Below are 13,050 nucleotides of genomic sequence, written 5' to 3' on the forward strand. Positions count from 1 at the left end.
ACCCAACGCACGACCCAGCAGCGCCAGCCTGGCGCGACGGTCAATGCGGCCAAAAATGGGCCGACAGTAATGGCGGTGGCAGGCGGGCAGGAGCAGCGGTCACGTCGTCAGCCAAGCTTACGTCCCATCCAGGGGCAACGAGAGAACCCTCTCTCACGGCGTGAAGACAACGCGCCCGTGTTCCGTTCCTCGAACGGCTCGCGCACGCGCAACGGCCGCCCCGCGAACCACTCGCCCCGTCGCATTAACTCCGTGGCGGGACAGGCGGCGCCTCTGGCAGGAGAAGCGAGCGACGCTTCGCCTTCGCCATAATGACCGCGTCAAAAAAGGTACGCCGCGTCGTTCGATTTCGTATCCTTTTCTTTTTTTCCTCTTTCTCTCTCTTGCAACAGGGACCGGGAAAGGGGGATACCCCGAAAAGGATCCTTCCCCGTGAAGGAACCAGGCTCCGAGCCTCCCTACTGATAAGAGGTTCGAAGGCTGGCCCCTCGGAAGGGTTCGATAGCCGCCTCAGATCGCGTGGGCTCTACACCCACTACTGGTCAGAGGTTCGAAGGTCGGCCCCTCGGAAGGGTTCAACGACCGCCTCAGGCTACTCGGGCTCCGCGCCCATTACTGATCAGGGGTTCGAAGGCTGGCCCCCGAAGGGTTCACAGCCGCCTCAGACACAGAGCGAGGGATGACCATGGGTACGTTCGATACATAACCAAGGTTCGGGCTGAGCTCCCGAGGTACCCTAGGACATTTCCGAGACCAGCGGGAATGATCTTGTAACGGAATCCCATCAGAGGGAGGCATCGAGCCCTCGGACCCCGTCGCCAGGGGACCGGGTCCGGCAGATCACCCACAGGTACTTTTGGGCGCGCCTCTGGGCCTCTAGCCGACCCCTAACGAATGGGGCACGGACGTCCACTCGGATTACCCGCCTGCAGCTCACCGGAGACACCATGTTCGGCGCCCACTGAGGGCAACATGGTGCTTTCCCCCCTCCTCCTTGCGGAAAGGCGACGCAGGGGCGTATGAAAAAAAGTCGACTCTGCCTCTGATCGCCCTCTCGCCCTGTGCAGAGGCTCGGGGGTTGCTCTCGCAAACCCGGCTCTGGCCGAACCGTTGACAGCGTCAACATACCAGCCCGAGAACTTGGGACCCGACCGTACACCCGGGCTACGGCCAGCTCGCATGAGGGAACGACCAGACCAGCCGAAGCATTACACGAGGCATTAAGACCTCGGAGGAGTCAAACCACTCCTCCGAGGCCTCGGGGGCTACACCCGGCGGGTGCGCTCGCGCGCACCCACCGGAACAAAACGCAACCGAGAAAGGCTGGTCCCCTTGCAAAAAAAGTGCGACGAAAGCCTCCAAGCGAGTGCTAACACTCCCATCGAGGCTCGGGGGCTACTGTCGGGGACCATAATTAGGGGTACCCTCAAGGCTCCTAATTCTCAGCTGGTAACCCCCATCAGCATAAAGCTGCAAAGGCCTGATGGGTGCGATTAAGTCAGGGATCGGTCCATTCGAGGGACACGATCACGCCTCGCCCGAGCCTAGCCTCGGACAAGGGCAGCCGGCCCCGGAGGATCTCCGCCTCGCCCGAGGCCCCCCTCCAGCGGCTAACGTATTTCCGGCTCGCCCGAGGCCCTGTCTTCGCCAAGAAGCAACCCTGACCAAATCGCCGCGCCGACCGACCAAATCGCAGGAGCATTTAATGCAAAGGCGGCCTGACGCCTTTATCCTGACGCGCGCCCTTCAGCCGACAGAGCCGAAGTGACCGCCGTCACTTCGCCGCTCCACTGACCGGCCTGACAGAAAGACAGCGCCACCTGCGCCGCTCCGACTGCGGTGCCACTTGACAGAGTGAGGCTGACAGGCAGTCAGGCCCGGCCGCAGGCACCATAGGAAGCTCCGCTTCGCCCGACCCAGGGCTCGGACTCGGGCTAAGCCCCGGAAGACAGCGAACTCCGCTCCGCCCGACCCAGGGCTCGGACTCGAGCTAAGTCCCGGAAGACGGCGAACTCTGCTCCGCCCGACCAGGGGCTCGGACTCGGGCTAAGTCCCGGAAGACGGTGAACTCCGCTCCGCCCGACCCAGGGCTCGGACTTGGGCTCAGCCCCAGAAGACGACGAACTCCGCTTCGCCCGACCCTAGGGCTCGAACTCCGCCCTAGCCTCAGTCGACGGTCTCCGCCTCGCCCGACCCAGGGGCTCGGACTCGACCTCGGCCACGGAAGACAGACTCGACCTCGGCTTCGGAGGAGCTTCCACATCGCCCAACCTAGGGCGCAGACCAGTCACGTCAACAGGAGGCGCCATCATCACCCTACCCCAAGCTGACTCGGGCCACGGGGAACAAGACCGGCGTCCCATCTGGCTCGCTCCGCCAGATAGGCAATGATGGCGCCCCACATACTCTGTGACGACGGCGGCTCTCAGCCCCCTTACGGAAGCAAGAGGACGTCTGCAAGGACTCAACAGCCCCGACAGCTGTCCCTCCGCCAGGCTCCAACGCTCCTCCGACGGCCACGACATCACACCAGCTGGGTGCCAAAATCTCTCCGGCTGCCACAACGGCATGTACTTAGGGCGCTAGCTCTCCTCCGCTAGACACGTAGCACTCTGCTACACCCCCCATTGTACACCTGGATCCTCTCCTTACGCCTATAAAAGGAAGGACCAGAGCCCTCTTAGAGAGGGTTGGCCGCGCGGGGACGAGGACGAGACAAGCGCTCGCGTGAGGCCGCTCGCTCCCTCTCCCGTGTGGACGCTTGTAACCCCCTACTGTAAGCGCACCCGACCTGGGCGCGGGACGAACACGAAGGCCGCGGGATTTCCACCTCTCACGCCCGTCTCCGGCCACCTCACTTCCCCCCTTCGCGCTCGGCCTCGCGCCGACCCATCTGGGCTGGGGCACGCGGCGACATTTCACTCGTCGGCTTAGGGACCCCCCGGTCTCGAAACGCGGACAGTATGGGTACGAGTTTGATTCTCAACCCGTTGAGTTTTTTTCTCGTGGGTATGAAAATGTTGTACTCGTGCCCGCAAACCCGCATACCCGCGTGTGTGTGTCTGTGTAGACTGTATAGCACATGCATCTCAATTTAGTGCCATCCCGAAAGCTTTGAACGAGCGGAGCCAATCAAATGATATAAAAGAAGACTACAGGCGCCAGGGAACTCGTAAAACTTTTGGCTAAGATCGGTACATGTTTTTATCAGTTTAATAAATATTTATTTTTATGTGCTATCAGTTTAATATATATTTATTATATGACTGTGCCCGCGGGTGTACCCGCGGGTGCCATCAACCCGCGGGTAGCGAGTTTGGGTAACATATGCTACCTGTCGCGGGTGCGGGTTTAACATTAATCTCGCGGGTATGAGTTTGTAATCTTTGTACCCGCGGGTTTTTAACCCGTTGCCATCCCTATCCAATACTAAAAAAATAATGTGTTTCTTTGGTAAATCATGGTTTTCAAATATGTAGTTTGTAAACCTACGCCGCTCGGTCGCTCCTCACCCGTCTGCTCGCCAGCACCAGCACGGGCCATGCTCCATCTCCTTAGACGTCGAGCCCCCAACGCGACGACGACGGTAGCACAATGCGACAACGGTATCACAATACCACGGTAGCCCCCTGCTCACATCTATATATGCATTTCTTTAATTATCTGCATTTCTTTGTTGACTTACTGGGGCACGAAGGTATCCGCGCAGCTTTTATGCAATCTAGCATCTAACCAAACATGTATCTTCAACTATAAATTATCTACTTAATTTGGCTAAAGTTCTACTATAAATTATTTACTTAACGTTATTGACCCCAAACGAATCCATAACTAGGTGGAAACTCATGGAAAACCCGTGGGTTCAGCTTGTTAAGACAACAGCATACATAATGACAAATTTACAGGTAGCTTCAATGTCATTGTGTGTTTTTTACCGGTAGCTTCAATGCCTTAACAAGTTGAAACCGCGGGTTTTCCATGAGTTTTCATCCAGTTATGAATTGGTTTGAGGTCAATAATGGTGGGTTGGGTTTATTTTTCTCCTTATATTTTTGGGTGTTTGTGGGATAAATGTCAAACTTAGGATTTGGGTGTGGGTTGAATGTGGATTGAGGTTTTTTTTTGCCATTACAAGGCTTCGGCCCAGCCAGACGCGGCCGAGGCGAGCGCCAGGAAGCCAACCGGATCAGGAGAGGCACGACCAGGATGGGTCAACTCGAATTATATTGGTTTAGAAGTAACATTTTAGCTTATAAGTAGTAAGCGGTGTTTTGATTTTTATACACAACAGTTTTTGAGTTTTAGTTTATATCTAAAAATCAATGGTTTTTTAGATTTCGTGGAGAAACATTTCTAGTGCTTCTGGAGAGCACTTACTATACACAATCTTGGTGATTAAGGTGATGTTATGCAAGATTAGTGTAGAAATCTAGTTCCATCTCTGCTCATTATTTGCATACCTAACTTTGTTCTATATTTGATTTGCTAATCTCAAGTGTCACTCTTAATTTGGTTCGCTTAGATCATTGGTGAGACATCAAGTTAGTGATATGCAAAGTTTGATTATTTAATCTTTTCTGTGGTTCTTGGTTAATTACTAAATTAGAGCACGATCAATTTCTATCATGCTCTGTCCTGTCACAGTAGTTTTGTCTCGTTGATATCTTTAGATCCAAAAGTCCAATCGACTTGCTTCCAGCTAAGTTAGTTGTGTTATTTTATCTAGTGCTAAGTTATTTCTGAACATCTCGCTTTTACTAACAGAGTTCTGTCCTGTTTAAAAATGCGAATTAATTCTGTTTTTCAATTATGAGGTGTTATAATTATTTTTTTAAGTTTCTGCAATCATTGACCTCTAACTGATTGTCTATCTTTATGTCTTATGATTCTAAATATGTAGGACTATAGAGGATTATGGATAGAGAAAGCTTAACCAATATCCTAGTAGTCTAATTGTGGGCGTTTGACGTTTCTTTCGGTTGGAGAATGCTCTCGATAGATTGACAGGGAGCTCAACCAAACACACCTGACGTTCCTGCTAATTTCCACAGTCTGCAGCCTAACTTTGTCTATTGTGAACTATCAAGTAGGCTGGTATGAAGTTCAGTTGTAGAAATAAAATCGCGTAGATATTATAGGTTATAAGAGATCATAGCTTTCTTATTGGTTAGCATTCACGGCTTCATTTTTTTTAACAAATTTCTGGATCAAGTTATAATAAACCATCTAGCCCAAACAAAAAGAGTGCTTAGTTGCGATTTAGAAACTTTTTTTTTTTAAAAAAAATCTTCATTTAGCTTGTGCATTTGGTCCGAGTCCTAAAATACTTGCATCCAGCTGTGCAATGTGATCATTGTATAGTTGAGATTATACTAATACCAATTTCGACTAACATGCTTCGGCAATAATACTCGTCAATAACTCCTAGAATTACTTAGGTTCATCAATGCAAAAAAAAAAAAATCCTGCCTTTTTAGATGCTCGTTATACTGTGGCCATATCGTTACCCTACTAGTATCATTGAAGAAGCATTCTTGTCTGCAGGAATTATTCCTTTTGGAACTCCAAGGATATTGTTTTCAATTCATTGTACCTGACACTTGATCTTAATATGGTTCCTTCCTCGTCCCATTCTTCGCTGTCCTGTAATGTGAACCAAGGTCCAAGCATGGGGGACCTCTTGGGAACCAAGGCCAACATAGCTCCATAGGTTTCTACAGATACAGTGATACACTCTAGATATGCCCTTGCACCTCCATGCCAGAAATCTAGAGTTCTCAGGTTTAAAACGGATGCCTGCTCTCAGATTTCATTCCTTTGCACCACTTCTAAGATTTCTAGGTTCCTGTGTGTTTGAACCCTGCAGGCTGAACCATCAGTGTGCCGGTGTATCGTTAGGCTTGAGCCACTGCACAAGATCAGGCTGGCATGTTTAGCGAGCAGGGAACCTAGAACACCGAGCAAAAACGGGCACGTTTACAAAACAGTACAGACGGGCAGCTTTATATGTGCAGGGAAGCCAACAACAAAACAGTACAGACGGGCGTGGCATGGCGTGGCGCGCCGCTGATACCTTCTGCTGGGGGGCTCACTACCCAGCCCGACATCGCCATGTGGTAGCCAAGCAGCACTAATGTGCCCAGAACTGGCCCCTGATTCCATTTTTACCAAGCCTTGCCCTGCGTCCTGATCAAGTGACCATGAACAGTTCTGCAGGGTAGGTACTTTGTTTATACCCTTAAAAATCTTGGTTCTGACCTCTGTAAGATTAGGTGTCCTCTGAACTTATATGTTAGTTAGAGCTCGAAATTATTTTTAACTGAAGGCAGGTGTCGACGGGCTGATGATAGGCCCGGCTGTTATTTATTGTTTTGTTTGCGACAATCATAAAGCGCAGCGGCAGATTCTTCACATGTCTTTGTGGTCACCGTCCACTGCTGCGTGTCTCAGGGGATCACTGGGCGTTCCGCGCTCAAACCTGAAATGAAAAGACTAGGCTTATTTAATTGGGAGGGCCACCGCAGAAAATGGGCTCTGTCGGAGGTCTCCAGATCGGCAAAAACCGCCTCGGCCACTCTCACTCCTGTCTGCTTCACTCCTGTCTGCTTCACCGTAGAATTGCCCCTGCTGACCTTGTAGATAATCCTTGTACCAAAAAAAAAGCCCTTAGTAGGCTGTGCCAATGTCATCATTTGCCCTTTTAACCTCGGCTAATGAATCGGCAGTAGGTGAGTGAGGACTCCGTTCAGCTCACCGGGACTGGTATTTTTTGGGAGACAAAACAAATAGCCGAGATCCGTTTTTGGAGCTCGTTTCGTTTCAGAGGTGGCATTTTCTGCGTCACTTTTATTATTTGTGTATATAGGACAGCCTCCGAGCACTGCTGGTGCAGCCAGCCTCGTCCATCTTCCTCATCAGAATTTTAAAGACGAGCGTCTGCTAGCAGCCACTCCTCCCTGTCTCTGCTTCCTTCTTCGCTAGCAAGACAGCGAGCCGCGCGCGCAATGCCCCAGGTGGACCTGGTGTGCGGCGCGTCGGGCGCCGGCGCTGGCGCCGGGGACAGGAAGGTGTCGTGCGAGACGGTCATCGCGGGGGGCAGCGGCGACGCCTCGCCGCCGCCGCCGCCGCCGCCGGACCCGGACTTCCCTCCCGACTCGATAACCATCCCCATCGGCGACGACGCGGCGTTCTCAGAGCTGAACCCGATGTACGAGCGGGACGACTCCACCAAGGGCAGCACCAACCCCAAGTCCGCGGCCGCCGCCGTCGCCAACCCCATCGTCGCGGCCAAGACGCGGTCCAACTCCACGCGCGCCGCGGGGGGCGCACCCCCGCCCCCCGCGTCCGGCACCACTTTCTTCGGCCTCCCAGCCAGGATCCGCCCGACCTTCTCCCGGCGCCGGCCGTCGCAGTCGCAGTCGCAGTCGCAGTCGCAGGGCCGGATCTTGCGCGACAAGCGCGCGGGCGGCGAGGTGGAGCCGCGGTCGCCCAAGGTGTCCTGCATCGGCAAGGTCCTCTCCGACCGGGAGCGGCACGGGCGGCGCCGTGGCTGGTGGCACGGCGTGGCGGCCATGTTCCGGTGCGACGGCTGCGCCCGCGTTGCCCGCGGCGCGTCCAGGAACATGGCGGCGCTGGAGGACGATGGCGTGGAGCAGCAGCAGCAGCAGCAGGCGGGCGTTGCGGGAATGCGGAGGTTCAAGTCCGGGAGGAGAGCTGCTTCGTGGGGAGACGAGGCGCTGGCCACGGCGGCGGTGGGCGATGTGGACGAGGGGATGGAGATGCCCGACAGCCAGGACGCTGAGCAGTGGTCCCGGCGGCCGGTAATTTAGGTTGTGGCGAGAAGGCGGGAAACGACTGGCGTCGCCGGGACCCGCCGACTGTGGTCGCCGATAGGTGAGACCGACTGCCCGAGGCGTCTCGAGTTGGTCGTATCGTCCGTCTCTGCCAGGGATGGGCGATCGCAGACTGGCCTAGAACTTCGAGTTTTGGATTTCGGTGGATTGTTTCTGCATGCAATTTCGCAACCCCTTTGGAAGGGATTGTTTGTTGAAAATTCAACCGGTCGTCGGGGAACGCTGTGTATAAATAGTAGTACTACCTAAGCAGTGGCAGTGACACGAGCGCACAATGTGCTCCACCATTCGCGTGTCTTCCTCTTCTTCATCGCAACTGTTCTTCAGACATTGCATGCGGTTCTCCCCAAGTTCTCCACCTACGTGACCGAATTTTTTACAATTTAGCCCTTAAACAGAATTAAAATCACATTTAGACCTAAAAAAATTTAATCTCAAATTTGGACCCTTAGCTCGGCGCCATAGCCTATGGTGCCGAGCGGTGACGTGGCCAGGGCAACCGGCGCTGACGTGGCTGCGGGCGTGGCACCTAGCTTAGCGCCACAGATCTTGGCGCCGAGCTAGGACTTAACCTTCGCAACGGTTTCTTCTCCGCGCGTCTGTTCTCTGTTTCTTCCTCCTACCGCAACGCCGCCGCGCGCACGATAGCTCGACCGCGCCCTGGCTTCCCCGCCCACCGCGCGCCCGCCCCGGCCGCCGCGCCGCGCGCCCCCGCCGCGCCATGCGCGCCCGCCGCCGACACCGCAGCTCGCCCGCCACCGCCGCCGACACCGCAGCGCGCCCGCCACCGCCGCCGCGCGCCCGCCAGGTAAATTTTTTACTGTTGTTAGTTACTTAGTTAGTAAATTGTCAGTGTTTAGCATATTGTTAGATATTGTTAGTGTTTACTACTTAGTTAGCTATCCACATGTTTAGTGTTTAGTAAATAGTTAGCTATTTTCTTGTTAGTGTTTAGTAAATAGTTAGATATTTATTTGTTTAGCATATTGTTAGTGTTTAGTAAATTCTTAGTAATTATATAGTTAGCATTTTGTTTAGCGCATTGATATTACATGTTAAGCATATTGTTTATTACGTAGATATCGTGCAGTTTTCTGTGTTGGCAACCATCGTGTTGTCGTTTATTTGCAGGTTTCGAAACATCACTTTACAGGGGAGGTGCTGCCAAATTTTTTATTGACAATATTATTTTTTGCACATAGGTGTTGTTCCGACTTGACCTTCTCCACCGTTTGGTGGACTTGTACGAGATCTCAGGTATAAATTGTTTTCGTACATTATTCATAGATTATGTAATTTCGTTTGATGTCGTCATTTAATATTTATTATATAGTTATTAGTTAATAAATAGTTACTATTTATTTATTATTTAGTAAGTTTTTAGGCTTAAGTACGTAGCCATTATTAAGTTAGTAATCCATTTTTGCAATAGATGGACACCCTAGTGACACTATACCATGGAGGAAGCGTGGTGATAGATGCTTATGGGAATGTTACTTTTGATGGTATGAAGATCGTGACCATGTTGTTCGATGAAAGACCATCTTTTGACAAGATTTTCGCTCGAGCTTGTGAGGAGATTAGTTGCGACATAAACGACCCTAGAATATCAATTCAGGGTTTGTTGTCCCATATTACATATGGAACAGTTGTCCGACGGTTGATCTCCATTGCCTCAGAAGATGATTGGGTGAGATATGTAAGAATCGTGAAGACCATGCTTCCACCATGTTTGGATGTGGTTGTTCAGCCGTTATCTGTTACTCATCGTGATGCTCCAGTCGGGTTGACTCCACAAATTCCCAATGCATCTCGTATTGAAGCTCCTTTGGTAGAGCTTCCGGAAGAAGTGGTTGTTGTGCCCGATGCTCAATCGGGGCCGCACGAGTATGGGATTTCTCGTCCTCTTCCTGGCGTTTGTGGGGCTTCTAATCCAGTGGTACCCCCCAAGAGATCCCATTGACCCAGTATCCAGTTCAGGATCATCCTAGTAAGTGTCTTTGACACGTTGTTCATATCCATCGTTATTTCGTTTGATTAGACTTTTGAATGTGGTATTTCTTGCTTCCATCTGATGCAGGATCTCCACAAATCGATAATGGTGCTTATCTTGATGTGCCTGTGTCATATAATATGGACAACATATGCAGGGCATCCAATAGTGTTGATGTTCAGATTGAGGATGAGGAGGAGCCATATGAGGCTGCACGGGCCTTAGATTCTGATGATGACCGTCCGGTTCAAGAAATGACCGAGCAAGAAATTGAACTCATAAGACGTTTGTGTCCGGAGCGTGACCCTGCAGTACATGAATTTAGCAGTCTAAGTCATTCCACCCGTGTATATGCTGAAGGACGTGATGATGAACTGCTAGAGGCTCCGGATAACGCCGACAGCATTGAGATTAAGGTAGGCTTACTTTTCAAGGACCTGCCTACACTGACACGATGGCTACAGGAATATTCTGTGAACCGCAAGAGGCCGTTCAAGGTGAGACATTCGTATGCACAGCGTCGTTACACTGTTGTGTGCGAGGTGTCGGAATGTAATTGGAGGGTATGTGCCCGAAGGCAGAAGGACACCGGAAAGTTTAAGATCACCAAAATTGTAGGTCCACACACTTGTGCCCAAACAGAGCTGAGCTCTAAGCATCGTCAGTTGACATCTACCCTGATTGCAAAAAGGATATTGGGGATATTGAAGGGTCAGCCAAAATTGAAGGTGAAGTCAATTATGACCATGACTTCGGAGCTGTTTGGTTACAGGATCAAATATGGGAAAGCATGGAGGGCAAAGCAGCGAGCATGGAAGATGATATACGGGGATTGGGAGGAGGGTTATGAGAAGTTACCAGCATTGTTTAATGCAATCAAAGCAAAAAACCCAGGCATGCATTACGAGTACATCCCCAAACCTAATGAATGGAGGAACGACAGAGAGATATTTTTTCGTGTTTTCTGGTGTTTTTCGCAGTGCGTAGAGGCCTTCAGGCATTGTCGTCCCGTGCTCTCTATTGATGGTACTTTTCTGCTTGGGAAGTATAAGGGCACATTGTTGGTTGCCATATCATGCGACGCAGACAACGCACTGGTTCCTTTGGCATTTGCTTTGGTGGAGAGGGAGAACAGAGATAGTTGGTCTTGGTTCTTGCGGCTTGTACGCATCCATGTCGTAGGCCCTGGACGCGAGGTTGGTGTCATATCTGACAGACACCAAGATATTCTTAATGCAGTGCAAGAGCAGATTCCTGGCTACGCACCCATGCACCACAGATGGTGCACTCGACATCTAGCAGAAAATCTTCTTCGAAAGGATCATAACAAGGCTAACTTCCCCCTTTTTGAGGAGGTATGTCGACAGTTGAAGGTTTCATTTTTCGAGGATAAGTTGAAGGAACTAAAAGATGCAACAAATGATGAAGGTAAGAACTGGATTGCTGGATTGCTGAGGGAACCGCAGAAATGGACAAGGGCCTACGACGAAGGTGGCTGGCGGTTCGAGTTTCAGACTAGCAACATGGCCGAGTCATTTAACAGTGTGCTCAAGGGTATACGGGGCATGCCAGTCAATGATATAGTAACATTCACTTTTTATAGGCTTGTGGCTTGGTTTAATGATAGACACGCGCAGGCCAAGGCAATGCAGACGCGAGGGCAGAGATGGGCACCTAAACCAACATCACACCTTAATAATGCAAAGGAACGTGCCCATAGACATGAGGTACAATGCTTTGATGAGGAGTTGGGTAAATACGAGGTAACAACACTAGGCGGCATAACTTCCGACGGTGAGATGCGACCTTCGAGGACACATGTCGTGTTACTTGATGCATTCTCGTGCGGTTGTGGTAAACCTAGACAATACCATTTTCCATGTTCTCATTATGTTGCGGCCGCACGTTATCGTAACTTTGCATTTGAGAGCAGAATACCTTCTGAGTTCAGTGTAGAGAGCTTAGTACGTACCTGGAGCCCTCGTTTTGAGCCATTTCTTGATGAGTCACAATGGCCAACGTACACGGGTCCGGTATACGTTGCTGATCCAGCGCATCGATGGGACAAACGTGGTAGTAGGAAAAGGAGCCGGTGCAACATGGTTATGGATCAGGTTTCCGGACGCAGTAGGAGAGGTCGAGCGTCCCCCTTTCTCGTGGACCCAGAGAAGAATGAATGCGGAAAATGCGGTAGACTTGGCCACAACTCACGTACATGCATTTGGTCACTTAGTCAGGTGTGATACATTTTAATATTTTATTGTACACAACTTTTATTCTAATATGTCGATATTTTTGTTACACTTTGTACACAACTTATATTCTAATATGTTGATATCTTAATTTGCAGGATGGCGCAGTTCCACTTGCTGGACCCTCACTACGATGAGCACCACAGGGGCCGTCTCACCGCAGAGGGAGAGGTAAAATTTTGCACATATATTAAATTTTCGAATTAATATATGTGACGTATATTTGACTAATGAAATTCTTTTGATTGCTAGGTGTTGCCCGTTCTGCGGGTCCGGACCCACGACCGGTTTCTGGAGGAGATGAGGTACGATGAGAGGTACACTCCTCTCCTACAGAGGGCTGGCTTGGACGTCGTATCGTACCAGGTTTATTTGTATGTTGTAACATATGTCTGTAACTAATATTTCAATTACAGAGGGTATCACGTCGTCTTCGTCGTGCAGCGGCTCGGTGTGGATGCCGGTCTCTAGCGGGCGTTGACGTGCAGCTGCCTGTGCCTCGTATGCAGCAGGACGTTCAGCCTCCCATTTGTGCAGTTGGACCATCTACAGCAGGACTGAGCTCCTCGCGATCGACGCGGGACACGTTTGAGGACGTGGCCCACGAGGACGAGGACAAGGACGACGACACTGGCGCTGGCGCCGCAGGTCAGGAGGAGATTGGACCATCTCAGTTGCAGGATGCTCCTACAACTCAGCCATCACAGCTGACACCACGTAGAAGGCGTCCACGAGACCCTTACACTCCAGGCACCGACGCTCTTGGGGCCAAGGGCAAGGGTAAGACTAGGAGGAAATGAATACTTTTGTGATGTTGGTCTTATGCTGAAAACTTTGTGATTTGGACTCATGCTTGAGACGTTGTAATGTGAACTATGTTATGTGATTTGGACTATGTTTTATGGACATTGTATTTTGGACTTTGTTTGTGGACATTGTATGAAGAACTATG

At 51.0% G+C, this 13,050-nt stretch overlaps 1 protein-coding gene and 1 long non-coding RNA gene across 2 annotated transcripts; both read left to right on the plus strand.

Moving 5' to 3' along the window:
- Positions 1–6,572: 6,572 nt before the first annotated feature.
- LOC103636456 (uncharacterized) lies at positions 6,573–8,169 on the plus strand. Its single transcript, XM_008658806.3, has one exon. The coding sequence runs from the start codon at positions 7,005–7,007 to the stop codon at positions 7,827–7,829; it is 825 nt and encodes a 274-aa protein (XP_008657028.1). The 5' UTR covers positions 6,573–7,004; the 3' UTR covers positions 7,830–8,169.
- A 4,024-nt stretch (positions 8,170–12,193) lies between these two features.
- Positions 12,194–13,018, plus strand: LOC111589954 (uncharacterized). Its single transcript, XR_002749047.1, has 2 exons — positions 12,194–12,269; positions 12,351–13,018. It is a non-coding gene; the product is annotated as an uncharacterized lncRNA (long non-coding RNA).
- Positions 13,019–13,050: the final 32 nt, after the last annotated feature.

The sequence above is a fragment of the Zea mays genome, chromosome 8 (assembly GCF_902167145.1).
Source record: "Zea mays cultivar B73 chromosome 8, Zm-B73-REFERENCE-NAM-5.0, whole genome shotgun sequence".
Taxonomy (NCBI): Eukaryota; Viridiplantae; Streptophyta; class Magnoliopsida; order Poales; family Poaceae; genus Zea; species Zea mays.

Excerpts from the sequence above, each read along its gene's own strand:
- LOC103636456 (XM_008658806.3), top strand. The coding sequence starts at position 7,005 with ATGCCCCAGGTGGACCTGGTGTGCGGCGCGTCGGGCGCCGGCGCTGGC.